General features: G+C 42.2%; 1 protein-coding gene across 5 annotated transcripts in view; it reads left to right on the top strand.

The window, feature by feature from the left end:
• The window catches only part of JAKMIP2 (janus kinase and microtubule interacting protein 2), a 158,151-nt gene that overhangs the window by 82,884 nt on the left and 48,106 nt on the right, over positions 1–27,161 (top strand). For 4 of the 5 annotated variants that reach the window (XM_032477050.1, XM_006191585.3, XM_006191584.3 and 1 more), the window contains exons 2-6: positions 7,752–8,016; positions 19,320–19,817; positions 23,455–23,664; positions 25,519–25,617; positions 26,714–26,860. In XM_032477050.1, the coding sequence (XP_032332941.1) occupies positions 7,888–8,016; positions 19,320–19,817; positions 23,455–23,664; positions 25,519–25,617; positions 26,714–26,860 (1,083 nt within the window). In that variant the 5' untranslated portion in view covers positions 7,752–7,887. Of the gene's footprint in view, positions 1–7,076; positions 8,017–19,319; positions 19,818–23,454; positions 23,665–25,518; positions 25,618–26,713; positions 26,861–27,161 lie in introns of those variants that run through there. The other variant, XM_032477049.1, reaches the window with a different exon arrangement.

Below are 27,161 nucleotides of genomic sequence, written 5' to 3'. Positions count from 1 at the left end.
TTGAGACTCATTTTCTTCCAAGAGGTGGGTAAAGGGTTAAAAGACTTTTGACCCCACAGCCCAACCACCACATTCCCTTTATACAGGGAAACTAGAACTCTGGAGTTGTGTGTGCTTAAATAGCAGCTCCGCCTTTGTATTCGATTGCTGTGTCAAGTTCATGGATGCCCAGGGAGACTTTTTTCCTGCATAAAGAAGAGTTTAACATGTCTGTGCAGGTCACCAGGAATAAAGTAAGTTTAATTGATTTGTTTCAAACACTAGCAACATCTGACTCTACAACAGCATCTTTGGAAGAGGGAGAAGGGCTGAGAGAAGCTAGCAAGGCTTTGGTGGAGTGGGCATCGCCAAATGTTAATTATGGAGAAGTGTTGCAGAATTTAGCTTCATACACATGCACTCTAGCTCTTTGATATTATAGTTGCTTTTCAAATCATAGCTCAGAGGCAACAGCCTTATTGGAAACTCTTAAGATTAATAACGACTTTATTCAGCTTATAGCTTAGGGCAGAACCAGCTACAAAGCCAAGACTCCTGGGAATACTGACCCTGCCGATGCAGGTCTCATTTCGCCAAAAGCGTAAGCATGAATTGCTTTAGTCTTTTCAGGGATCTCTGTGCTTTTCTCGGTCCATCTTTTAATACAAAGGAGTGATAAATCATTTCTTCTCCCCTTAAAATCTCAGCTGGCTTTTTGTGGATAGTTTGGTCCTGGAAAAATAGTAACAATGATAATGATAATAATAATAATTTTTAATCATATACACACTTTAGTTCATTTTTTTTCCTTGCACGAGCTCAGTGACGGTAAATATATCCCTTTTTCCATTTTACAGTAAGGGAACAGATGTTTAGCGAGTTTACTTATTTATTTGTTTTTATTGATGGTTAGTTGATTTACAACATTGTATTAGTGTCTGGGGTACAACATAGTGATTCAGTTATATGTGTATATATTCTTTTTCATATTCTTTTTTATTATAGGTGATTACAAGATACTGAATGTAGTTCCCTGTGCTATATGTTAGGGCCTTGTTGTTTATCTGTTTTATATACAGTAGTTTATATCGGCTAAGCCCTGACTCCTAATTTATCCCTCCTCCTCCCTTTCCCCTTTGGTAACCATAAGTTTAATTAATTTCTCAAGTATATACAGCTAGGAAGTTTGATTCAAACCAATTTTTTTCTGATTTCATCTCCCAAACTAACCACTACATTCCACGATTCTCTTCTGTAAGCCCCCAGCTGATGTTTTCATGCCTCTGTCATCTCTTTAGCCTACCCACAGCCAGTGCTGAATCCTGCCCTTTCTTCAAGTAAGTGTTCTCATAGCTAAGAAGCTTTGGAGACTGACAGATGTGTATTTGAGTTGTGGCTCTGCCATTTCAAAGCTGTGTACTTTTTTTCCAGTTAATTAACTTCTCTGAGTTTCAGTTTTCTTATCTAAAAAAATAATAAGAGTACATATCTGAAGGGGTTGGTTGGGGTAGTTCATTGAGATAAGTTTGTGTACTTGAAGTTAGTGTTCCTGGCACAGAGCTTGGCCCAGAATAAGAACTCAGTGAAGCAGGTAGCATCATTCAGGCTGAGCTCTCGTGCCACCTTCTCCGTTGGCTTCATGGTCTCAGTCCTTTCTAAAGCTCCTCCCACAGCATTTACCAACTATATTATTCACTGCTTCCTAGAATTTCTTTTTTACAGATGTTTGTCTCCTCTTACAGGGTAGGAAGTAGGAATGATGCTCACAGTTTTTAACATCTACAAAAAACCAAGAACATTGCCCAATAAATAGTGGTTATATTTTCTTGACCAAATATGTGGCCACATTTCTGATAAAGAATTGCATGGTATTTTAGGATATCAGGGGCAGTAGAAAGTTAGATGGACATCATATTAGGATTTCTAGGGTATTTTTACTCTCTTGGGCAGACTGTGCAACCAAGGGTATAACCTAAGATCTAAAGAGTAGATTCATCATATTTAAATACTGATGAATTTATTTAATAAATGTTTCTGATTTCTTGATTTTAATCTTGAAGTGTGTGTGTCTTTAAAAAAGAATAATGCTGAATGGAAATGTTTAAACCTGGACATTCTGTTGTAAAAAATAGATGCTCAGGTTCCTGAAACTCTAAAAGACATAAAAGGGCTACAGCTGGGAACAGATGATTCCAAGATTACTTCAAACACAGCATCCTACTTCTGGTCTCCAGAAGTGATACCCAGGGATAAATCACGGTGGGGAAGAAAAGAAACTTCGTCTGCTCGTGTTAACGTCACTCCCCACTCTCTGCAGTTTCTCTCTCAGGGGTTTTGTGCCAATGCCTAGATGAGTCTTAGAGAACCAAGAATAAGAATGGCTTTTTAATATTTGAGATCTTCCACAGCGTGACACTTGAATTGTCATGATTTTTGTGTATCCCCTGTCATTCTTACTCAATTTAAGCACCCTGAGGACAGCACATATAGGCTTTTGTGTCTCCAACACCTTAGCCAGTAGTCAGAATTGAAAGTACTCAATAAATTGTGCTCTCGTGTGTCCTGAGCTGTGTGAGAGTACCCCTTACATTTTTTATGTAATTGTCAAACAATCCAATGCCATAGTTCTATATATTTCCATTCCTCTCACACCCATTTTAGAGATGAGGAATATTGAGACCTAGAGAACTAATGATTTATCCAAATCTGTATTGCATCTACTAAATACATAGGTAGAATTTAAACTCACGTCTGTCTGACTTTATACTCTTTTTTTTTTCCTTTTTTTCTTTTTTAATTGAAGTGTAGTCGGTTTCCATAGCCCATACTCTTAACCAGGAGTTGTCAAAGATGCCTGTGCATGAGAATCACCCAGCAACTACTATATCAGAATCTCCAGAATGGAGCTCCAACCACTAAAGCTCTCGAGTAGATTTTTAACACAACCAGACCAAAGATTTGGGGAGCTCTACTCTCAACACTACACTATATGTCCTTCTCAGTAAATGTCTATTGAATGAATGAATGAATGAATGAATGATGGCTATAACTCTTCCACTGATAATATATTCCTGCATTAAGGTTGGCTCTCAAGCAGTGATCCTCAGCCTTGGTGGCTGTAGGAGGTACCTGATTAAGGACACAGTAGGACCAGAAGGATATGCTAAAAGTCACACCTTTAGTGCCTCACCGCTTTGCTGGGGGCTAGCACTGCCATCAGGGCAGCTAAGAGCTGGAAACCTCGCTCTCGCTTAAAATTCCTTCAAGTGTTTTAAGTTGTGAAGCTCCCTCCTCCTCTCTTCACCCTCAGGATTGGCCCTCAGTTAAATAAGGCTTATGTCCCTCCTCCAGATCATCTGCTACATCAGACATTATCAGTGATGAGGCCTCTGAGGGTGGCCCAGAAACATTCCATCTGCATGCAGTGATGCCTTCAAGCACTCCTTTATGCTCTGGAGCACCCTCCTTAAAGGGGTGGTGTCTCTCTGCATGGCTGGCAGCTTCTCTGGAAGGTTGACCTCAAACTGCTTTAGCAAAAGCAGCACAAGTGTGCCTCGACTGATGAATGGAGAAAAAAAAATTCAGTTTTAGCTCCCCAATGGACTATTATTCAGCAATAACAAGAAATGAAATACTGATACATGCTATAGTAAGGATGAACTTTAGAAATACTATTCTAAAGTGGAAGAAGCCAGTTACCAAAAAAAAAAAAAAAATCCACATATTGTATAATTCCATTTACACCAAATATCCAGAAGAGACTAATCTATAGAGACAAAGAGTAGATGAGTGATTGCCCGGGCTGGGCGAGTTTGGTGAGGGATAGGAAATGACTGCTAATAGGTATGGGTTTTCTCTTTGGCATGATGAAAGGCTCTGAAACTGACTGGGGTAATGGTTGTGCAATGTTGTGAATATGCTAAAAACCACTGAATTATACACTTTATAAGTATGAATTTTATGCTATGTGAATTATATTTCAACAAAGCTGTCCACAAAGGGAGGGTTGGTGGGCAGCACAAGGCAGAAGAAGCATTTCGGTGAAATTATGTATAAGAATTCATGCGATCGCCAGGCAGCCATCACAAATGGGAAAGATTCTGGAAGATTGCCTTCCAGCAGAGGCGTATATAGGACCATAGTTATGAGCAGCTGGTTACCTTAAGGTATCTATAAATTGATTCCATCCTTAACTTCCTATGATGCTTTTTTCCTCTCCTGAGCACGTTACTAATTTATTAATCCTATTCTTTTTTTCCAGCCTTATGGGACTAAGTTCACAGTAATTCCCAGGCTGAAAATACACGAAGTCAGGCACATATTTTATATTTTTTGAAAAGGATTATAAAGTAAAATGTAAAACACGGCTGTTGCTTTGCATATTTTTGCTGCAAGCAACATCAGAGAGCTGGTATTCATTATTTACAATGGGAGAGAAGAATTTAATAATACTGAAAAGTAGGACATGATTCTATCAAAGCCTCCACGTATCAGAGTTGTCACCTCCTTTTTCATCCCCGGGGCCATGGCCTCTCCGACCGTTGAAGCAGACTCACGGATTGGCTGCCTCCAGTCTTTCCCTCCTTAATAACTCAGCCTCTGTCAAGCTGCCAGAGTTACCTTTCTAGAATGCAGTATAAGGCAGGGCAGCCCAGGATGTATAGCTTGGTTCTCAGTTTCAAACCACTTGGATTTGAATCTGAGCCTCAGCACCTATCCACTCAGTCACCTTAGGTAAATTACCTAATCTTTCTGTGAATCATTGTATGTCCCCCTGTTTTTTAGTGAAGATTAGATGAGAGCTGTTATGTTAAGCTCTGAATCCAGTGACGGGCTTGTGGCAGTCAGTCACTGTAAGCTTTTATTATTATTGCACTTAGATCCAAGTGCTGCCATGTTTCTCCATTTCTCCCATAATGAAATTGAGTTGTTATGAATTAAATTTAATTATCGATCATGGTGGAACCTGGGAAATCTAACCCCAGGTCTGTCTTCTCCCAGTTCACAACCTTCTCTACATGCATCAATGTGTGGCTCCAAGTTTTTCTCCAGCTCCTTCCTCTGCCATTTGTGTATCTCCCATTAGAAAAGCCCATGCTTCACTCAAGAGGACAACATGATTAGGAAGTGACTCAGGCTTTTCCCAGAGCTTTTGCCTCTTTCCTCTGTGCTGTGACAGCATCAGAGGAGTTTAAGAGAAGTTGACCACACTGAGTCATACTTTATAGGTAAAACAAATAGGACTTCTTAGTGGACCAGATAAGAGAAATAAAGGATTGAGAAAAAAAAGAAAGAGTGACTTTTAAGCTTAGATCTGGAACAACTGGGCATGTGCTGGTGCCACTTACTGATATCGGAAAACCTGGGGAAGGTAGGGTTTTTGAGGGACTAGTAAAAAAGACATCTGCATTAGCTATGTTAGGTTTGAGGTGCCAATCAGATATCCAAGTGGATTTGGTAAAGAAACAATTGAATGTATGAGACTGGGGTTTGGGAAATGGTCAGGGCTATGGATATAAAACTGGGAGTCACAACTCTATAGGTGGGGCCAGTAGAGATAACCTGGAAGAAGCCCTGGGGACCAGCAACATCTGGAGATCGACTAGAGGAAGAGAAACCTGTTAACCGTATACGTGAGAGTTTACTCACCCAGAACCCGCTCGGAGTTAAAGTACTGTCTTATTTATCTTTGTGTGTAGTGGTGTTTGTCATACAAATTTTCAATAAATGCTTGTTGAATTCATTTCAATTCTAAAAGCAAAGAGTGGTAGCCCCTTAGAAATCTCCCAGCCATACACTTTCATGATCTGGAAACATTTGCAGAACAAGAATGAAGGACAACTTCAGCATCTAGTCTAGAGGGGAATATGATCGACAGTTCCATGACTGCTGGAGACAGGCTGATCCTACCTCATAATCTTTCCCTGTCCCCTTCCCCTTTCCCTAGGGACCCTCTCCAAAGAGCACAGCCTCAGTGCTCATGAGGGGATGCCAGAAAGCCCAGGATCCCAGCGTGGTTCTCAAGGCTGAATACCAGGGGTCTTGATAGAGCAGCAGCTGCTGGAACATATGTGTGATCAGTAGGAATTTCCTTTAGTTCTGGACTGAAGCACCTAGAGATACACAATTACCCAATTTTCTGAAAGGATGCATGAGAAACTCTGTAACATCTTCTTTATCTTTGTCATGTTTTTTGCATTGATTTTAACAGTTTAGTATTTATATTTTTTACCTCCTTATTCCTATGACAGATTTAAGAATTTATAAATCAAGACATATCTCCTTTTTTCTCTTCTCTTGCTACTGTTCTGATGAAGGCAACATCGTCCTTCACCTTGGCAAGTTCAGTAGTCTTTTGTCCAGTCTCCGTGTCTCCATTCTCTCCCTGCTCTGCCACCAGAATAACCACTGCTCTGTTAGGACATCCAGCTGCCAAGAACTTCAACAGCTTCCTTGCTACTTGCTTTAAAAAAAAAATTCCAAAATTCTAAGGATGGAATACCACGTCTCCTAGAATCTATCATTTCCAGGCATCCTTTCCAGCATTAGTGCCCATCAACCAGATCCTGAGTTGTAATAAATCAGGCCCCTATTTCCCCTTAAAGTAGTTACTACACTTTCTCTTTGCTGTATCTTAGCACCAGCCATTTCTTTAGCCAAGTTGCTTCACCTTTTCTCCATCTGTTACCATCCTACTCACACCGTCTTCAGGGAGACTTCCTTACTCACCCCATGGGAAGGAGAAATTCTTGTCTATATTTTTGAAAAGACTAGTGTTTATGTTTTTAAAGGCAGTTATCAGATAGATGATGGTGATTATGATGAAGATAGGTAGGTAAGTAGGTAGGTAGATAAAGGTTTGTTGATTTTGCCTTGGAACATTTTCAATTTCAACATACTATACTTCGCATGACTTACAGAAGGAACTCTAACACTATTGACTAAATGAATAAGTTTGTGACCCAATTAACCCAGTATGATTAACTCCCACTTCTCACAGTTTATCCATTGTATAATTCTAGGTCTTTATATATTGAATTTTCTTAAAGTTGGGGCTCTCTATGGGGCAACCATAGGTCATCACATAGGTGATTTCATTTCACAAATACTAATTAAGGTACCCGGATGTCCCAGGTCTTATCATGGATTCTGAGAAGCAAATTATAACTATGAACCACACACTCCTGCCCTCACAAAGCTTACAGATTCATGGAGGTGACTGCACTTAAATAACAAGGGCAGGTAATAACCCCGGGGGAGGGGTGGCTTCCAGGAGGAACCTATATGCCAGCAGAGACCTGAAGGATCCACACAAGTTAGTGGGACTAAACTGTGTGTGTGGCAGTGTGCGAGGATGAGGGTACACGGGGGACCATGTGAGGAGGCTGGGCAGAGAATGGAGAACAGTGAAGCCAGTAAGAAAGTCCTCATGGGAAGAGAGGAAGAATCAGAGAATTACAAGGCATTCCCCATGGGCAGGATATAAGCGAGCGAAGTGGAGGAGGTAAGGCCGGGAGAATGGGCAGGTCCGAGATGTGAAAGGTGTACTCGCACGTGTGCCTGTGGGTCTTTGAAGGATTTTAAGTGGGACGTTGACATGACCTGACCAGCCCTTTGGAGAGCCGGCTGTCGTCCACGTGCCAAGCGGACGGGAGCTACGCCAACAGGAGCCCCCAGGAGGAGGCGCTGGCGGGCAGCGCAGGCTGAGGGACCGCTGGGCACTTGGTCCAGGCCTGGGTCACAGAGTAACTGCCGTCTCTGCCTCTCCCCAGGGCTTCCAGGGCAGCGGCTGAGGAGACCTCCCCGCGGGGCAGCACGCAGTAGCTGCACTCCGGAGAAGCAGCAGTAACATGGGCGCACCTGTCTGAAAGGCATTAAACACCAACAGACCCCATTCCGAAAGGAACCATGTCCAAGAAAGGGCGGAACAAGGGCGAGAAGCCCGAGGCGCTCATTGTCGCCCTTCAAGCTGCCAACGAAGACCTCAGGACCAAGCTCACGGACATCCAGATAGAGCTGCATCAGGAGAAGTCCAAGGTGAGTGGGGCTCCCCGAGGCCGCGGCCTGGGAGGCTCTGGCCGCCCCCGTGGGCCCCTGTCCGCCGGCTGCCAGAGAGGACGACGACCCCTACACGTGCGGAGATGCTCTGGTAGGGAAAGGAGGGGGCTGAGCACGGATTCGCAGAGAATGGGACAAACCTGCTTGGCTCGGGCGGCTGGACTCCGCCTCCCCAGGAAGCCAGAGAGGAGAATTAAGACCCCGCCCCGCCCCACCTCGGGACACTTACATAGGGAGATCCCGTTGGGCAGGTTCTAACCGTGTCCTCTATAGTTATTCCCCCCGGAGCATTTAAAGCAACCTTTCTAAAATGAGTCCCTCCACTGCTCAGAACCTCCAAAGGCTTGCTGCCTCTCAGTCACAGGTTCCCACCCCACCCCCCATCACTCTGCGCCAGCCTCTTCACTGCACCAGGAGAGACACATTGGTCACACTGGGGCCTCTGCCCTTGTTCTTCCCTTCCTCCCCTTCCTCACCCTCTTCAGGTGTCAGCCCGAGTCCCTCCCATCTGACCACAGACTCTGAAACAGAGCCCTTCCCAGGCCCACACTCCCTCTGGCCTCTTCGCAGTTCATTTCGTAGCAGTTTTTATGTTTATTTACTTATTTCATGCTTCTCTCTCCCAAGTGTCCCCTCCATGACAGCAGAGTCTCACCTCCCCTCTGTATCCCTAGAGCCTAAATAAGTGTCCAGAACTGGAAAGCTCAACATGTATTTGTTGACTGAGCAGGGGAATGACTAAAAGGTGATTCCTTGCTTACATCTCAGTTTCTTCGACAGTAACATACTACTATCCTGTAGAGCTGTGATGAGGTTTCAATGAGACAAGTGCAGAAAGGAGTAAGGAGGAATAAAAGGTTCATGTTGAATGCTCAGAGAGCTGCCTGCTACAATGGGGAATGCTAACAAAAATCATTTGTGGGAATACTGCCTTCTAATATGCTGTACGCTTGAGTCTGTTGCTAACTAGACTAGGGAAAGTCTCTTTACTTCTCTGGATCTCATGCGTTAAATGAATAAGTGCTAATACTTGACCCGTGTGGTGTGGATATCAAACAGGGGTTCGTGGATAGGAAAACATTTTGTTTTGTTTTGTTTTGTTTTGTTTTTATTGAAATATAGTTGATGTACAATATTATAGAAGTTGCAAGTGTGCAGTATAGTGACTCACAGTTTTAAAGGTTATGCTCCTTTTACAGTTATTATAAAATATTGGCTATATTCCCTGTGTTGTACAATGTATCCTCGTAGCTTATTTTGTACATGATAGTCTGAGGAAAGCATTTGGTAATACCCGACAGGCATAAGACATTTTTGCTCCCTGCAATCCAGACTCAACCAAGTCAGCATAAAGTAGCCTTAAGGAGGTAAATCTGTGCAGTAAAGAAATGTTCTTGCCATCAAGCTGCACATCACAAACCAGCAGATCTCCTTACTCTTTTCAATCAACCTCTCCTTCCTTGACCTTACTATTAAATTGTGATCAGTTATTTTCTCCCAAATCTATGTCTCCTGGTTTCAGCAATAATAAAGCTTGGATTGGCCAAAACTCCTGGCCTCGGGTCTCAGCTAAGCCTTGGCCTCAGATAGCCAGACCCCAATGTAAAGTTTGTGAAGGAAATTTTTTATTTTCCATGAAGCTGAAAGGAATGTGATGTTATAAAACAAAAACAAAAACCAAAACTGAAAACTGCTGTGTGGGAGTCAGAAGACCAGAATATGGTCTTTCTCTCTCCTCGGGGACGAATTTCAGTGTCTCCGTTTCCCAATCTGTAATTCAGATGACTGAACCTGTTTTTCCATGTCTGTGTCTCTCAAGCATCACTGTGTACTAGAATAACCTGAGGGAACTTATTAAAAACTGAGATCCCTGGGCCTACAAGCCAAGGATTCTGATAAAGTAGGCAGGTGGAGGACCAGCACTGCAATCCCAGCAAACAGTCCAGGCAGCCTTCAGGGAGGGGTTTCTCCACCTGCGTGTTGACAAACACTTCATTCTGTGATTCCTGCCAGGTTGACAGTCTCTGAACATTTCACTGGTTTTAACTTTCCTTGGGGCAACGTAACATTTCAAGGGAAGCAGACTCCTTTAATTGTAGTAACAACAGAATGACAAACTACATTCCTAGGGAGAAGCCTGTCTGTCTGGAGACTGGGAACCATGCCCTGCTGCTGATTTACAGAGAGCCAACTCATGAGATTTTAAAGAAACAGGCCCTGCAGATCCCACACTGCCAATTTCCACACATTCAAGCCTTTTAAAAGGGGTAGCTCTCAAACGTGGACAGAGCTGCCTGTTTATCCAGGGTCTAAGCCAGCAGGGCAGGCGTAATCTCCTCTTCCTCTGACAAGAAACTAGAAGCCAGACTTGAATAAAAGCACTGCCCTCACCCTCCCCTCTGCTGCCACCCTCCCCTCTGCTGCCACCCTCCCCAGCCTCCTCTCTCCCTGGCAGTTAATTACAGTCCCAGCACAGGGGCTACAGCAAAGCCTCACCGCCTGTCAGCTGCACTTCCCCAAAGAGCAAAGGGAATTTAGCAAGCAAACAAGTCATAGAGCAGTTTTATTAAAATAAATACAATCGTGTTTCCAAAGGCCCAGGCTTTAAGAGAGAGAATATGAACAATGCTGGCATGTGAATTCCCACTGTCGGTTTGGCTCCAAGGCTATGATGATAAAATGACAATTTAGCCACTGGGGAGTGGACTCGTTAAAGAGTGAAACCTTTGGAGTGATGGCGCATTACTCATTTTTCCAGAAAGACGAATCATCCCATTGACATTTGCAAAACGCATTGCAGGCAGAGCAGAGTCATAAATGCTGTACTTTATTGAATGTTTACTGTCTGTCACACTCTGTAAGAAGTGCGTTTCCTCCTGACAGCATCCCAGCATTCACCTCGCACCTGAGTGCCCCTGAACAGGTTATGAAATCCTTCTGTGTCTTCCTTTACTCGTCTGTTAAATGGGATCATAGTAGTGTCTACATCCTAAGTATGCGTGTGTTATTTTTTGGGCAGTTAGTTTGTGGCAGACACGTTAAGTGTTATAATTCTGTTATCTCCTTTCATCCTCGCTACCATTCTCTCAGGGGAACATTGTTGCTTTGTACATTTTACAGACGAGGAAACTGAGGCTGGGAGAGGTAAAGCAGTCACCCAGAGTCACAGAAGGTGGTGACAGAACTGGTTCTTCAACTCCCTTTTTAGCTCTTTTTTTTTTTTTTTTTTGGAGTATGTTTTTTCCTAGTTTTATTGAGATATAACTGACATATAACATTGTATTCATTTTAGGTCTGCAACACCATGATTTGATGATGTATGTTTATACTTTGAAATGATTACCACAATAAGTTGAATCAGTATCCATCACCTCACAGAGTTACAGCGATTTTTTTACTTGTGATGAAAACTTTTAAGATCTGCTCTCTTTGCAACCTTTAGATACTGTTAACAGGATTGCTAACTGTAGTCACCATGCTGTGCATATATCCTCAGAACTTATTTATCTTATAACTAGAAGTTTGTACCTTTAGACCACCTTCATCCATCTCCCCATCTCCTACATCCTGCCTCTGGCAACCACCAATCCATTCTCTGTATTTGTGAGCTCTATTTTTATTTATTTATTTTTTTTAAGATTCCACATACAAGTGTGATTGTACAGTATTTGTTTTTCTCTGACTTATTTCATTTGGCATAATGTTGCAAATGACAGAATTTCCTTCCTTTTTATGGCTGAATAATATTTCATTCTGTGTGTGTTTGTGTGCATGCATGCATGTGTGTGTGATGTCACATTTTCTTTATCCATTTATCCATCAATGGACACTTGTTTCCATGCCTTTCAAAGCCGATGCTCTTAAAAAATGTGAAGGTCTGGAAAGTACTGAAACCCTTAGGCAGAGGACGAGAGGATGTCAGCATTTTTCTTCCACTATTTTTGCAAATTTCAAATGGAGAAACAAAGTGGGAGGGGGGTGGGAACATACCCGTGTCCTTCTCCCATAGATGCCTGCATTTCCACTGCAGGGAAATGAAACAAAAGTGTGAGACACAGTCAAGTTCTAGTGAGTAGAAATTATCTCAAAGTCTTGCTGAGAGAGATAAACATACACATAAGTAGGTCACTTAGACCAGACTCCAGGCATCAGGGCCAAGAGGATGTGACGATGCAGGGGCTGTAGTGGAGAGGAAAGAGCACAGAGTGAGGTCTTTATGCCAGACGACCCTGCATTTCTGGGCCTATGTTTTCACATCCATAAAACAAGCAGATTGTGGACTAGATAAAATAGCTAAGGTCCTTCCCAAATGGTAGGGATTAGTCAGGAAAGGAAGCTGTCTGCTCTAGCCCTTAGGGACCCCTCAGGTGTCAGACCTTCCCCTAGTCCCGTGTACTCCACCACATCACCCTATCTTATTTGTTATTTGCTTGTGTGTTGCCTGCTCCCCCCACCCCAATGAAATGTACACTTCTATGTGTAAGAGACCATGTCTGTTTAAGGGATCCTCTAAGGAAGGGATCCCCAGTGTTTGCAATGCTGCTGGGCATGTCGGAGACACTCAGTCCTATTTGTTGAATGACTTTTCATGATTCTTTTTTAAACAACCCCATGGCGTAAGTACGTTATAGTATTTATTTAGGTGGGAAACCTCAGGCTCCAGTGGAGAAAGTATTTCCACCCAGGTCTGTTTTCCTTGGACCAGCACTCTGAACCATTGAGCCATGGTATTTTCCTATTTCTCTGCTCCCTATGATGCAGGAAAAATGGATGTGGGGCGTGAGGAGGGCCATGTCCCAGGTCTCAGCTGAGCCCCTGGGACATGCCCCGCCAAGTGTGGGTCCTTAGCTTCACGCGGGAAAGAATTCAAGAGCAAGCCACAGTTGAGTAAAGGTAGATTTATTTTGAGAGATACATACTGCATAGAGTGTAAGCTGTTTCAGAAGGCAAGAGAAAGGCCACGAGGTGTGGAAGTTGGGTACTCAAGTAAAAGTAGATACACACTCCATAGACAGAGTGGAGGAGAGAGCAAAAAGGGCAGTGAGGGTCAGTGTTGCCAGTTTTTATGGGCTTGGTAGCTTCATATGCTAAGAAGTGGGAAGACCATTTTAACTACCCTGGGGAAGGGGCTGAGATTCCCAGCAAGTTGGCCATTACCCTCTCTTTGACCTTTTACAGTTAGCCTTGGAACTGTCATGGCACCTGTGGGCATGTTACTCACCATGCTAATATGTTATAATGGGTGTATAATGAAGCTCAAGGTCTACTAGAAGTCAAATCTCCCACCATCTTGAGCCTCAAGGTCTACTGGGGGTTGAATCTTCCGCCATTCTGGTGTTAACTGCTGTCATTCCTTGAGTGGCTATGCCCTGCTCCCTTCCTTCCCGTCTCACCTGGACACCGTGATCCGCTGTGCAGGGTGTCTCAGCGCACCAGGGATGGTGGTGAGACCAGACCGGAGTTGCCACCCTTGAAACAGCCCTTCAGAGTGCAAAGTGCTTTTGCAGTCTTCACAGTGAGCCTGGGACAAAGGCAGGGTGTGATGACTATTCTGATTTCACTGAGAAGTGAGTTCTAACCACGTAACTCATTGGCTCCTGATGACACAGCCAGTGGAAGAGCCAAAATGGGAATTCCTATCTTCTCTAAGGGGGCGGTCAGGGTCATGCTATCTTACCTCACTGCACTCTGTTGCCTCCAGGGCACTCTCAGAAAATCAGCCAACCTTCTCTATCCTCAGGTGAGTGCTCTAGGGCATCCTGGTTCAGTGTCTTCATTGGGCATCCAGTATTTCTTGCTTTCTGCAAATTTTGTTTTCAGGAAACCTCAGTGCTTAAAAGCAAGAAATGAAATGAGAGAAGCTTTCGTACTTCCGCAGGTTGTAGAAAATCTCCCTTCTGCGTGACCTTCTTTGGTGACAGCCTTTCCGACTTCACATCTCCTGTTTGAGAGTTACTTGGCGCCCCTGAAAACCCCTGCCAGCCTACTGGGAGTTCAGCTCTCCAGCAACATCCGATGCAGATAATCCAACCTGAGCCTTCTGCTAGCCTGTCTTGTCCTGATAACCTCTCAACCCTCCTTACCTTTGACAGGCTGCCCAACGTTTAATCCTAGATTTCTAAGATCATGTTAAAGCTCAAACATCACTTTCTTCATCTTACCTGAGTTTACGCTGGCACTTTTCAAAGGCCAGACTACAATGAGGGCAGAAGAGGAAAATATAAAATATAATATGAGGCCATGGGGGCTAGTCGTGCATTTTCTTCCTTCTGTCAGAGGGTAAGCTTTCCCCAGCAGGACAAATTTTCCTGATGATCATTTTTTCCATAAAACCTTGGTAGAAGGGATAAGGGTGTGTATCATTCCAAGCCCAGTTCAGTGCTCACCCCCTGGCCCTGTCCCACCCCTCACGCCAGTCCTTCTGCATATGCATCATCCCTATGTCTTCCAAGTTAAGATCAGATGCCACCAGGGAACTCAGGACATCTTGACGAAACCCCATTTTATCTTTGAACATCTCTTCCTGTTAGGAAAATAGTTGTTATGGCCGTTATGCTGATAATGGAATAATAGTAGCATTCGTCTTACCACGAGAATGTGAGTGTTCAGATTTATGTTGTTGGTGGTATTTGCATAGCAATGCATGATATGATAATATGCATAATATCCATCAGAATTAATACTTAGTATCTACCATGTGTTAATGACTAATCTCCTACGTGTTCCAGCCTTTCCAAAGTGCTTTTGTTGCATCGTGGAAGTCAATCCTCACAACAATCATGTGAGAAGGATATCACCAATCTTAGTTTGCACATGAAGAAACTGAGGCTGAGGCAGGGGTAGCAGCTTGCCCAAGGTTTCACAGCAAACAAGGAGATCTGGGGTCCGACCTGACCTGGCTCCTGACCCACACTGGGCTCAGCCTTCTTTATGCTGTGCTTACGTACAGCCTAGTCCCCACTTTTCTCATCAGAAATTCAGGTGCAACAAATACTACCTACATCATACAGCTGCCTAAGGAGGTTAAATATACTGATAGGTGTAAAGCCTTTAAAAAAAAGGGCCAGAATCATACATAATAAATTAAGCCTTCGATAAATGCTTACTATTGTGATTGAGCTGGAATTCTTCTCCATAAAACATTTCCACTAATCAAAGTTGATTCTCTCTTCAACTAAATAATATTTTTCCAATTCAAAATACTATCATCTTCACATATTTTCACTGTTACTGAGGAATAGTTCGTCATTTTCTTGTGTACTCATTCTCATGATTTACATTAGGATATTAAAATCTATTTCCTTAGTGGTGCGATCTAAGCTGCAAATAATTTTCAGAAATGATTTTACTACAAAAATTTTATTGGCTCTTTTTCCCTCCCTAATGTCGGTCACATCCATTGTAACTCCTTCATAGTGGGATCCCTTCTCCCAAGCTTAAAAAAAAAATCATACCTAGAAATCCTGCCAAAATTGACAGTTTCCATGACAACCAAATAAGTAGGCCATGAAAAAGATGCCAAATGTAATCCAGTATCTTTGAATTTTCTGTGAGTTCTATGGATTCCTTTAAGTGAGGGATAAAAAGGCCAGGGTTTGTTTCTATTTGTTTTGTCTTCAGGCTGGAATATATTTTCCATACACCTGTGTTTTCACTGGTTTTTCTTTTTCATTTATCTCCTCTCCAGTCTACACACAAAAGATTAATGTTTGTAATTTGAGGGAAATTACAGAATCACAAAGTGGTATAGTCTAATGCACCTGCAGAGAATCTGATGTGAATAATTTTAGATCATCAGTATCTCCTCTTATATCCAGTAATAATATTACCTTACATTTCATAGTACTTTACAGCTCAAGGTACTTACCCATTTATTATCTAATTTAATCCTAAAAATAATTCTTTGCAGATATTTTTTAAGTGTAATCAAAGATCCTCAGGATAAAGCAACTTTCTTAGAGACAGCTGATTGTGAAATCAAAATACAAACCCAGAATTCATGACCCTTTATCTATTTTTACTACAGCTTTTCATTGTTTTAGGAAGAGCTGCTAAAATTTCCCTTAGAACTTGTTACTCATCAGCTCTTGTGGTCCTGATACTGTTCCAAATGCCGAAGGAACGTAAATACATCCTGCTGAAATTGAAGATGACCAGTTTCGTATCACTTGAGCTAAACTTAACTTCCCGAAGGTCCTAGATGGAAGATAAATTATCTGAGTTTCTAACTCAGTGAAAAATAAGGTCACTCTTTTCAAAAAGTGCATTACCCAAAGGAATCAGCACACATTTTCTATGAAGGGCAACATAGTAAATATTTTACGCTTTGTGGACCAGGCGGTCTCTGTGAAACTACTCAACTTCATTACAGCATGGAAACAGCCCTAGGCAACAAGGAAATGGATGTGCATGGCTGTGTTCCAATAAAACTTTGTTCACAAAGACAGGGGGCAGGAGAGATTTGGCCCATGGGCTATTGTTGGCCCACTCATGGCCTGGAAGCTACTTTAGTTCTTGAGGGAAAAATGGAAAGTAAGATTTAGGTTGTCCTTACTGAAGCACTGAGAAAAACATCAAGCAGAGGGCAGGCAGACATTATATGTTAGGGATGTTTTTGTTCTGTTGTTTTCTTACAAGGAAGGGATGGATGAGGGCTGCTCTGGGTAACAGTACAAGCCTATGTTCTCCACACCGTATGACAGGCTATATTATTCTTGCGTCCTGTTTCAGGCTAGCCAGGGACGCATACTGGCTTTCATTCTTTAATTGCACACATGCTCCTTGTCTCCTTACCACGTATTGTGCTGGCAACCATTGGGTAGATAAAGATGAGATAAAGATAAAGTCTTCTAGGACTTTTCAATATGAGATGGGGTAGGAGAGGGGGTGATGAGGACAGACAAGTGTATAAGAAAACACAGCATAAAGAAAATATGTGGAAGGGACTACTCAGGACATATGAGCAAAATACAGGGAGAAGACAAAGGCAGGAGAAATGAGCTTGGTCCTGGGTGATCGGGGTGTCAGGCCTGGAGAGGGTGACATCCAGCTGGGTCATGAGGACTGAGAGGATCCCAAAAGAAGCAGAGGGAAGGGCAGATCAGGAAGGGGAAACTAGGCAAACAGCTACAGAGATGCAGGGCATGTGCAGAAAACAGGAGAACCCCCCTTGCAGCTGGAGAGGTGGAGTGAGGAGTTGAAATGGGAGCTGGAAATCCAACCAAGTCTTCTGAGAGCTGAAAGACGCAGCTGAAGTGTTGGGGTTTCATTCCACAGCAGAAAGGAGCCCAGGGTAATTTGGGGGCAGGCATAGAAATCAGATCCTAACCCAACTTTACTAAGAGAATGTCCATTAAAGCTCAGTTCATTCAGTGAGCCTCCAAGAACTTGAGCAACACTGCCCAAAAGAAAGATAACACGAGCCACAGATGCAAGCCACACATGTGATTTTAAAATTTCCACCTTAAAAAGTAACCACAATAGTAAAAAAGTCAAAAGAAGTAATTCATTCCAATAATATACTTTATTGAACCTAATTTACCCCAAATATTTATAGTTTCAGCATATAATCAATACAGGAATTATTAATGAGATATTGATATTGACCTCACACTAAATCTTTGGAATCAGGTGTGTATTGTATGCTTAGGGCAAGGCTCAATTCAGACTTTCATTATTGCAAGTGCTCTGTGTGGCTAGTGGCCACCGTATGGGACAGCACAGCTCTAGTGCATATGAGCCATTAGGCATCCGGGAGGGGACCTTGGCCAGACTGCTTATTTTGCCAAGTCTCCTTGTGCCCCGAGTTCTTTTACAATAACCAACATGGGAATAATTGCTGTGCCTTAACAGTATAATACTCAAAAAATGCCATGTGGACTTGGAAAATCCTGTTCTAGCTAACGGTAGGTGAACTGTCAAGGTAAGTAAAATCTCAGATACTGCATGTATGTTAGAATTACAGTGGTTTCAATAAGTTTAAATCTTAACATTTTTCAGCTGGAAAGGCTCTTGATTACTTTAGGAAACCTTCTGATTTTACAAGTGGCAGAGACTCATCATCATTCAACTAGTCATTATTCCTGGGGTTGCCCAATTCTTCTGTTTTTCCAGGTGACTATGTTGGTGTGCGTGTGTGTGCACGTGTGTGCACAAAGGGGACAGAGAAACAATGACAGGCAGCAGAGATGAGGAGGGGAAGGAGGACAGTAAAACAAGTGTCTAGTGAGGCTTTTTCAAGCTCCAAATGCCAGGACCCCATCCTGATCTATAGAATCAGAGTCGGACTCACAGCCAAATTAAGATAGTGTCATGCCTCATCTATAAAGAAAACTAGATTATCTTTGGAAAGATTACAAACCAAAGGAGAATTTTTAACCAGAATACCTGACAGGTAAAAAGATTAGAAGGAATACTTTATTAAATTACTTGGAGTGTTGGCTTAGGGGAGGAGAGAGAGGGATTAAGTGTGGAGGAAGAGAAGGATGCAGACAGATACCCATGTAGCAGACCTTTAACACGGGGAGGCCTGCACTGCAGGGTTTTTGGTTGCTGTGTGTATATGTAGTAAGTTGGGGATGGAGCCAAGCTGCCTTAGTAAGAAAAGCAAGGCTGAGGACAAAACAACTGTCTTCATTCCTCACCTCCCCCTCAGCAGTAGTTATCTTCTCTTCCAAAAAGAAAGAAAGAGGGGGAAAGGGAAAATATTTTATAGTATCACTTTAGGTGCCAGTTTATTAGTCTGATCATAATACTGAACTAAGACTACTACCCTGGGACACCCACATTTATCAGTCTGGACCTACCTAGGGACGGGTAATCGAGGAAGCCCTCCAGGTGGTCTGCTCTGAACACCTCCTCACAAAGGTGAAAACCATTCTAGCACTGCTTCCTGAGTTTAATGTGGGTCCTTGTCCCCTGGGGGTTGTTAAGACGCACGCTCTCATGCATAGGTCAGGGATGGAGCCCCTGCGTTTCTGACAAGCCTCTGGGTGAGGTCTGTGCCGCTTGTCTGCGGACCACACATCAGATAGTAAGGTCCCAGAATGTCAAATATTTGTCTGAACAGCCATGAAAGCATCTGCGGGTATTTCCTCCTTTCACACGCTGTACTCCTAGCATTAAAAGACCTGCGGTTCCCTTCCCCCCGAGCCCACAGGCGCCTGAAATTTTGAAGAGAGATGAGGCATTAAAAGATTGCAGGGTCTGAGCTGCCCATCCGACCTAGGAGCCCACCTTTTTGATGCAGCTGACCTTTCATCCGTTCACCTCTCTGCCTTCAGGTTTCCAAGCTCGAAAGAGAGAAGACTCAAGAAGCCAAGAGGATCCGTGAGCTGGAGCAGCGCAAGCACACGGTCCTGGTGACTGAGCTCAAAGCCAAGCTCCACGAGGAGAAGATGAAGGAGCTGCAGGCCGTGAGGGAGAACCTCATCAAGCAGCACGAGCAGGAAATGGCCAGGACAGTGAAGGTGCGGGACGGGGAGATCCAGAGGCTCAAGTCGGCGCTGTGTGCACTCCGGGACGGCAGCAGCGACAAAGTAAGGACAGCGCTCACCATCGAGGCCCGGGAGGAGGCCCGGAAACTGTTTGATGCCGAGCGCCTGAAGCTCTTACAGGAAATTGCGGACCTGAAAACGGCCAAGAAGCAGGTGGATGAGGCGCTGAGCAATATGATCCAAGCAGATAAAATCAAGGCTGGGGACCTCAGGAGTGAGCACCAGTCCCACCAGGAAGCCATCTCCAAGATCAAGTGGGAGTCGGAGCGGGATATTCGGAGGCTGGTTAGTAACCCAGGGCAGTCAGCCGGGGCACAACCATTCTCTTTGCAGGCTTCAGGGCGCCGTGGGGTTGGTTTTTCAGGTATTTTTTATGAGTGGATTATAAACAGTGCCTTCCTTCTGTCTAGTGCTCTATCCAAAATACAAGATAGGTCAATAGATAAAGAGGTGCACCCAGGCCTTGTAAAATTGGCCTTGTAAAGGATTTCAGAGTCAGCCCTCTCGGAAAACCTGGGTTCTTCCAGTCCTACACGTAGGGAGAGTGTCTATGCAATGACTCCCGTTTTCTTGAGTGTCTATAAAAGTATTCTGAATTATGAACTCTTCCAAAATCAGCATGTTTTGTAGGCTTTCCATTTATCCAATGTTTTGGGGTCTTTTGCAAGGGCGGGGAAGGTTTCTATGGCTTTCAGATGTCTGAAAATGGCAGCCCCTGCGAACACCCTGAGTAATTTGCCTCACTTTTTCTCCAGGAACCATGTCTGAAAGCAAGAAAAAGAGCTATAAAACCCCTAGTCATTTTAGAAATGAAAATGGATCTTTTCCAGAATAAACAGGGGCCATTCAAAACAGGGACCTTTATAATTCTTAAATTGGAGACCATGTCTAAGTAGCTTATTTGCTGTTACCAATTTCCAAGACTTACTTCAGCCCCTACAGAATTGAGTCTTTCTTTTTAACATGTATGACCAAAAGCCACATCAGTGTCTCACTATGCTTAACAGTAAAACAAATACAATGATTGTATGAAGGCTATAATATTGCAGGTTGACCTCATCTTAGAAGAAATGTTGATATGTACCTATACTTAGAGTCTTCAGCATTATTTATATCTTGGTTATATCTTATCAAATTAACTATTATCTGTTAGAGTGTACTTTATGCTTCTCTAAAAATACTTCCTTCAAAGTCCATGCTTATAACCAGTATGCAGTAGAGACTCCTACACTTTCCTTCTTGTGTATCTGTTGATTCTAAGCATTTATATTCTAAGAACTCCAGTTCTGTGCCTTGGATGATAGCTCTAGGATTTCAGTTTTATGTAAAAAGTGGTTACCATAGAACATTTTAGAAAATTAAACATGTAATTTTCTTTGCACTGCAATACAGTGTGACTGTAAAATGTTGCCTTTGCCACACTTTCAAATTATCTGTCTGCAATTCATACTTTTGCACTGATTGACAATGAAGACCAAGCGCAGTGCAGAAATATTTGTCTCTGCCCTGCCTTTGGTGTTTCAAACAACAATGACTGATGAAGAAAGAATCAAGACTGTGAACTCTGAAGTCAGCAGGTAGGTAAATGAAAAGGAAGCTTTACTTTAAATATTTTCGTTTGTCAATGGTTTTCAGTGTGAAGTCTACAAGTATATCCACTTGTTGACCTGTAATTTCTTCTATGACTTCCTTTCACCAGCGCATTGCAGAAAGTGACATGAAATCCCTCCTAATAAAATGTAAAATCTAAGCTATGTGGAGAGTGGTTAAAAAATTGGGAGCCAACAGACTAACATGAGAATTTTTTTTAATAATACAGATGTGCTTGTCTTCATTTTTACCTTCTTATCCTGTTCTTACCCCAACACCCAATTCCATTTTTGGAACTGGAAGGGAGAGAAATGGGAGCCATTCTGTCTAGAAAACTTTCCCAGGGAATTCTGATATGCACCCCCTCCCCATCCAAGAACCAGAACTTTGGAAGATTTTCAGTATCCTGAAATCTTAGAGTCCGTGCTGAGAGCCACTATGCAGTGGAGACTCCTTGACACTTGTTACTGGATGTTCTACAGAAACCCACTTTGGGAAATGCTGGTAGCGTAATCTTGGTGTCATTATAGCATCGTGCCTTATAGAATGGGCTCTAGAGTCAGAAGACGGTATTTTAAATCAGGCTTCATCATTTATTAGCCATATGACCATGACCAAGTGTGTAACCCTTTGGGTCCTCAGTCATCATCTGTAAAATGGTGCAAGCAGAACCTACATAATAGGATTGTTATAAAACGAGATAAGGTTTGTAAAGCTCTGAATACAGAGAATGTATTTTACTTTGAATGAAGTAAAAGATCAATAAATTTCAGTTATGAGGATGGTGATGATGCAGATGATTCTGTGGCAAAAATGGGCTGATTTCCCAGCAAGTTGTTGTGTAGGGCACATCAGAACCAATTAGGAGAACGCAGACCTGGAGCTCTGGTAAACTGTAAATAACACCGTGGATAGGCAGATCTAACAGAAGAATGTGCTACTTAGGTAAAAATAACACCGAACTCAAATCTTCTACAAGGATATAGAAATAAAGACAGTGCTTTTACTCCCAAATTAACAGGACAGTGTTTGATTTTACTTACCGAGTGATCAGATGATGTCACAGGACCATGCCCTCCCACAAATGATCTAAAATTTAATCATGTGACTTGGAGGCTGTAGCTCACAGATAGTTACATGTGGGAAAATGTAACTGTATAACACAATTTCTGTCCCAAATATATGTATATAAATATATATAAATAAAAATACATTTAGATATATTTATTTTTATATATATATATATTTGTGTGTGTGTGTGTATCTTAGGAATACAGCAAAGAAAGATTTATACAAAGTGATTTATTATATATAAGGAGATTTTTTTTATAAAGAGGAGAATAGCATAATATTGTTTGTTTTAAATGCGCCTATTTCCGTTTTGAATATTCTCACAGGATATAATGAGATGAGAAGAAAGATTTCACCCAGTGGCGATGCTTTCTTCCAGGATTTTTAATAGGCATTCACATCATTCACCCTCATCTGGGGGTGGCAAAAAGTTTTCAGTCCAGTGGAACTCTGATTAATTGGTATCAAATGTTTTTGGCCTTTAGTTGCGAAATATTTCTAAGGCTGTGCCCAGGCTTAACGAAACTGAGTACTGGAATCAATAAATACATCCCACAGATAGAGGTGGGGAAATAGTGACTAATATTACCAGGTATTTTCCATTCCTGTTCTTGTCCCAACCATAATTTTCTGACATTAATAGTTAAACAGTGGTTAAGAACTGGCTGCTCTGAAAAGTGAGTAGGAGTGGAAAGAGCCCTGTGGCATGAACCATGGAAGTACCTCGCTCCAGACTCTCCACCTACATGCACACATGCTGGCCTGAGGAAATGAGGAGGCTGCTGGGAAGTCTGCAGCTTCTTCAGTTACTAATGACCTGTTCGTAGTTGTTATTGCTATTTAAAGTGAACTCAAAGGTCATTCCCCCAAACCGGAGGTAACATCACAAATTGTCCTGGGAAACATTGCAGTAGAATATTTAGTATCTGTCTTTGTTAACACGAATGACCCATTTTAAAGTGAACTTTTTCCTTTCCATATCTACCAACCCAGACCATTTCAAACAATATATTGAATCACAGCATCTACATAGGATATACTAGGGAGAAAATAATCACTCTCCTTGACACCTCGTTAAGTGTAGAATGGCCTTCATTACACAGCCTTGCCTTGTCTTATTCATGAATTCAGTCTCCTTGTCATATTCATGACTTTTTTTTCCTGTATCAATCAGCAGAAAGAAGTTAAGCTCGTACCATTGTAAAAATGCATTTCTTTGCAGCCTTGTTGAATAAAATGTCCTGGGTGTCATTTAATTCAGATGGATGAAATCAAAGCCAAGGACAGGATCATCTTTTCTCTGGAAAAGGAGCTGGAGACCCAGACAGGCTACGTGCAGAAACTCCAGCTGCAGAAGGAAGCCTTGGATGAGCAGCTCTTTCTGGTCAAGGAGGCCGAGTGTAACATGAGCAGCCCCAAACGGGAAATTCCAGGAAGAGCAGGAGACGGCTCCGAACACTGCAGCAGTCCGGTAAGTCTCTCCATGCTAAAGTTAAGAACTCAGGAGTCATCTTTTATTTAGTTCCCAAGTTTTACTTTTCACTTAAGCTCTTTTCCTGTTTACTACAGAGAAATCAATTCCACCTCCTACTAGAAAACCAGCGAGTATCTTGGGAACAGGGCTTTCTAAACTCACGGACAGCAGAGTGGTCTGCATTGCATGAGGGGATCACAAGAGAATTACAGACCTTTGAAAGACCTTCATAGAATTTTTCTAGCCGAGTGATACCGAACTGAAGTTTGATACCAAACTTCAGCCTATTATAAGAATCAAATTAGATGAAAATACTTAGCCTCTTGCCAAGACTGGTAGTCTTTCCTTGTGTGAACAATTGGGTTGGAAACTGGTAAAATCAATTACCATCTACAGGGGTCAAAATATAGTAACTGCATGAAAGACTTAATTTTTATAATCATTAAATGAAAGCTTCAAGTCTCATTGAATTTGATACTTATTTCCCTGGATTGTCATCATTTTATATGAGAAATTATTTTCAGAAGTTCAGCGATAGATATCAGCTTATGTATAGTTTACTTTCAGATCTTATACCTTTCAAAGTATGTAGCTGCTGAAAGATGAAAATGTATTATTTAGGAACAGAGGTAGGTTCCAAAATAGTACTTAGATCCAAGTAATGAAAAATTTATGAACTGGAATTCAGGAAGGATATTTATATCCCAGTAGGTGGCAGAAAGAGTCCTGGACTGGGAATTAGCAGACGTAAGTTTTAGTTCTTTCACTGACACTTCCCTGCAATGGAACAAAATTGTCAAGACAATGGGCTATAGAATCAGACCCGTTAGTTTAAAATCCTGGATATGCCATTGACTGTGTGACCTTAGGCAGATCATTAGCTCAGAGTCTCCTTATCTGTAAAAGAGAGACAACAGGGGTAATCCATGGGCTGGTCTAAGGTTTAGAAGAGACGGTGATGTAAAATGTTGAATGCAGTGTCTTGCATACAGTTAGCATTCAATACATACTAGTTATTGATCTATTGATAGTAGCCGCAAGACCTTGAACGAGTTACAGCCTCCCTGACTCTTACCTGTCCTGCTGACTCCTCTGGGATATTGTGAATCTAGGGGTTTAATGTGCATGAAACTGCTTTGTCAACAGTACAGCACTATCAGATGTAAGATGATAATGGAATTGCACGTGTCTAATGGTCCTGTGGACTCTAGAGCGTAGAATTAATTCATGGCTGCTGCGTGTAAAGTGATTCCACGGCACTTAATGTCAGTGAGGAAGCCAGTTGCTCTGGGCAGAACCTACAAGTGACGTCTGTGCTATAGTCTGCTGCCTTTTATATGTGGAGATAATGTGCCAGCTTTCTGTTTCTGACCTTTTTCTCCAGGAGTGTGCAGGAATTTGCAAAGCCCATCCGTACCTCCTACTCTGTCCCCTCTTTGGCTAAGTGTCCTAGTGGGTCATCCGTATAAGCTGGGGAAGCAGTGTGCAGCCACGACACAAGGGTTGCTCCTTGAACCTCGTGCAATCACAGCGTGACCTTGGTCTCACAGTTCGCAGATCTGATGAGCTGATCCCATTATTTACCACTCCCATCACCAGGAGTCAGGGCTCCAGGGAGGATCTGCCACATAGAATTCACTTGCAGTTTCAATCAGGCTTGATCTGAAAACTCAAGCAGGGAATCTTGGGGGTTGGAATAGGGTAAATATTTACTCTTCCCTGAAGAGAACATTTTACCCTCTCTTCATAAGCCAGATGAAAGGAACTAAGCCGGTTATTTTTATGAGCGGTATTCTAGAACTTTGTGAAAAGTATTGGTGAAGAAATGGCCATTTTCATTTTCATGTGTAGGATTTGCGAAGAAATCAAAAGAGAATAGCTGAGTTGAACGCCACGATAAGAAAATTAGAAGACAGGAATACATTACTTGGAGATGAACGAAATGAATTGGTGAGTTCTAAGGAGACTTTTTTATTTGATTATTTTATGAAGCAGTTTGTTCTAGAAGTATATATGATGTTGCAGAAGTATAATAAAAGCACACAAGTAATAAAAGTGCAGCTCAATAAATATGCCCACTGTGATACACCCATATAAGCACCACCCAGGTGAGTAAGTGGAAGATTACTAGGATCTCAGAACTCCCCATCTTGTGACCTCCCTCAGCCACCGTCTCTCTAAAGGTAACCAACCACTCTACTGAACTCCATCACTATAGGTGTCTACTGCCATTTTTTAAATGCACTGTGAATGGAATCCTATGATAATTACTCTTTTGTGTCTGACTTTTTTGCTCAGCTTTACATTGGTGAGAGTCCTCCATTGTGTTGCACATAGAATTCATTCATTTTCACACTGTCGTATTCAATTATATATAATTATACATTTAGTATTATAAATATACACAGTATCTGATACCATATGTATATACAATCACATATGATAAATATATACATTCAGTCTTCTATCATTGACAGACATTTACGTTGTTTCATAACAGTTTCAACTGTTAATGGTGCTGCTACATGTCCCAGTGAGGAGATGCATTGATGTCTGGGGGGCACTATCCCAAGGAGCAGAATTACTGGCTCGCAGAGTATGCACATAGCCGTCAGCTTCAGCACTGACCCCAGACAGCTGTTTACAGTTGTTACCATTCCATTCCCTCCAACAATGTGTGAGAGTTGCAGTTTCTCCTCGTCTCTGCCAGCATGCAAAGATAAATGATCATTTTAGTCATTTGGTGGGTGTGAGGTATATTCTTATTGCAGGATTTTAATTTTTATTTTCCTTCTTACTAACGAGGTGGAGTAACTTTTCAAGTATCTGTTGGCCTTTTGGGTGTCCTGTGGGATTCGCCCTTTGTCTTTTGCCCATTTTCTTTTGTGCTGCTCTTATTTTCTGACTTATATTAGGAATTTTTTAAATCATTTTTGGACAGTTGTATTTAAAATATCCTGCTTTCCCTTCTGTATGGTGGCTGTTGGTGTCATGAAGTCATTTTCAGCCTCTAACCCAAGGGTCACATTGTCTGATGTCTTCCCAGTTAAAACGCGTGCGGGAAACCGAAAAACAATGTAAACCTCTTCTGGAAAGGAACAAGTGCCTCGCCAAGAGAAACGATGAACTGATGGTGTCTTTGCAGCGCATGGAAGAGAAACTAAAAGCTGTTACCAAGGAAAATTCAGAAATGGTGTGTATCATAGATTCTGCAGAACTGCAGCCTCCTTGTTTATATTACTGCACTCACCTGACTTACTGGTCTTTCTCAGTTTATTTTTAAAATACAATGCTATTGGTGAAAGTTTCAATTTTCCCTTATGTAAGCAAGGCGCCTTTAAGGAAGAAAGCCAAAGAAGGTTGCTGACTCTGAATTTTATGGACTTTCTAAATTTTGCAGAACAATGGGAGTGCTTGCAGGAATCTGCACACTCTCCAAAAGCTCCGAAATAGAGAAGCAGAGTTTCAACCTGGTTCCCCAACCATAGATACCT

Source organism: Camelus ferus, chromosome 3, assembly GCF_009834535.1.
Source record: "Camelus ferus isolate YT-003-E chromosome 3, BCGSAC_Cfer_1.0, whole genome shotgun sequence".
NCBI classification, from domain to species: domain Eukaryota; kingdom Metazoa; phylum Chordata; class Mammalia; order Artiodactyla; family Camelidae; genus Camelus; species Camelus ferus.
Note: the sequence above shows the minus strand (reverse complement) of the source record. Positions and strands in the feature narration are given on the sequence as shown.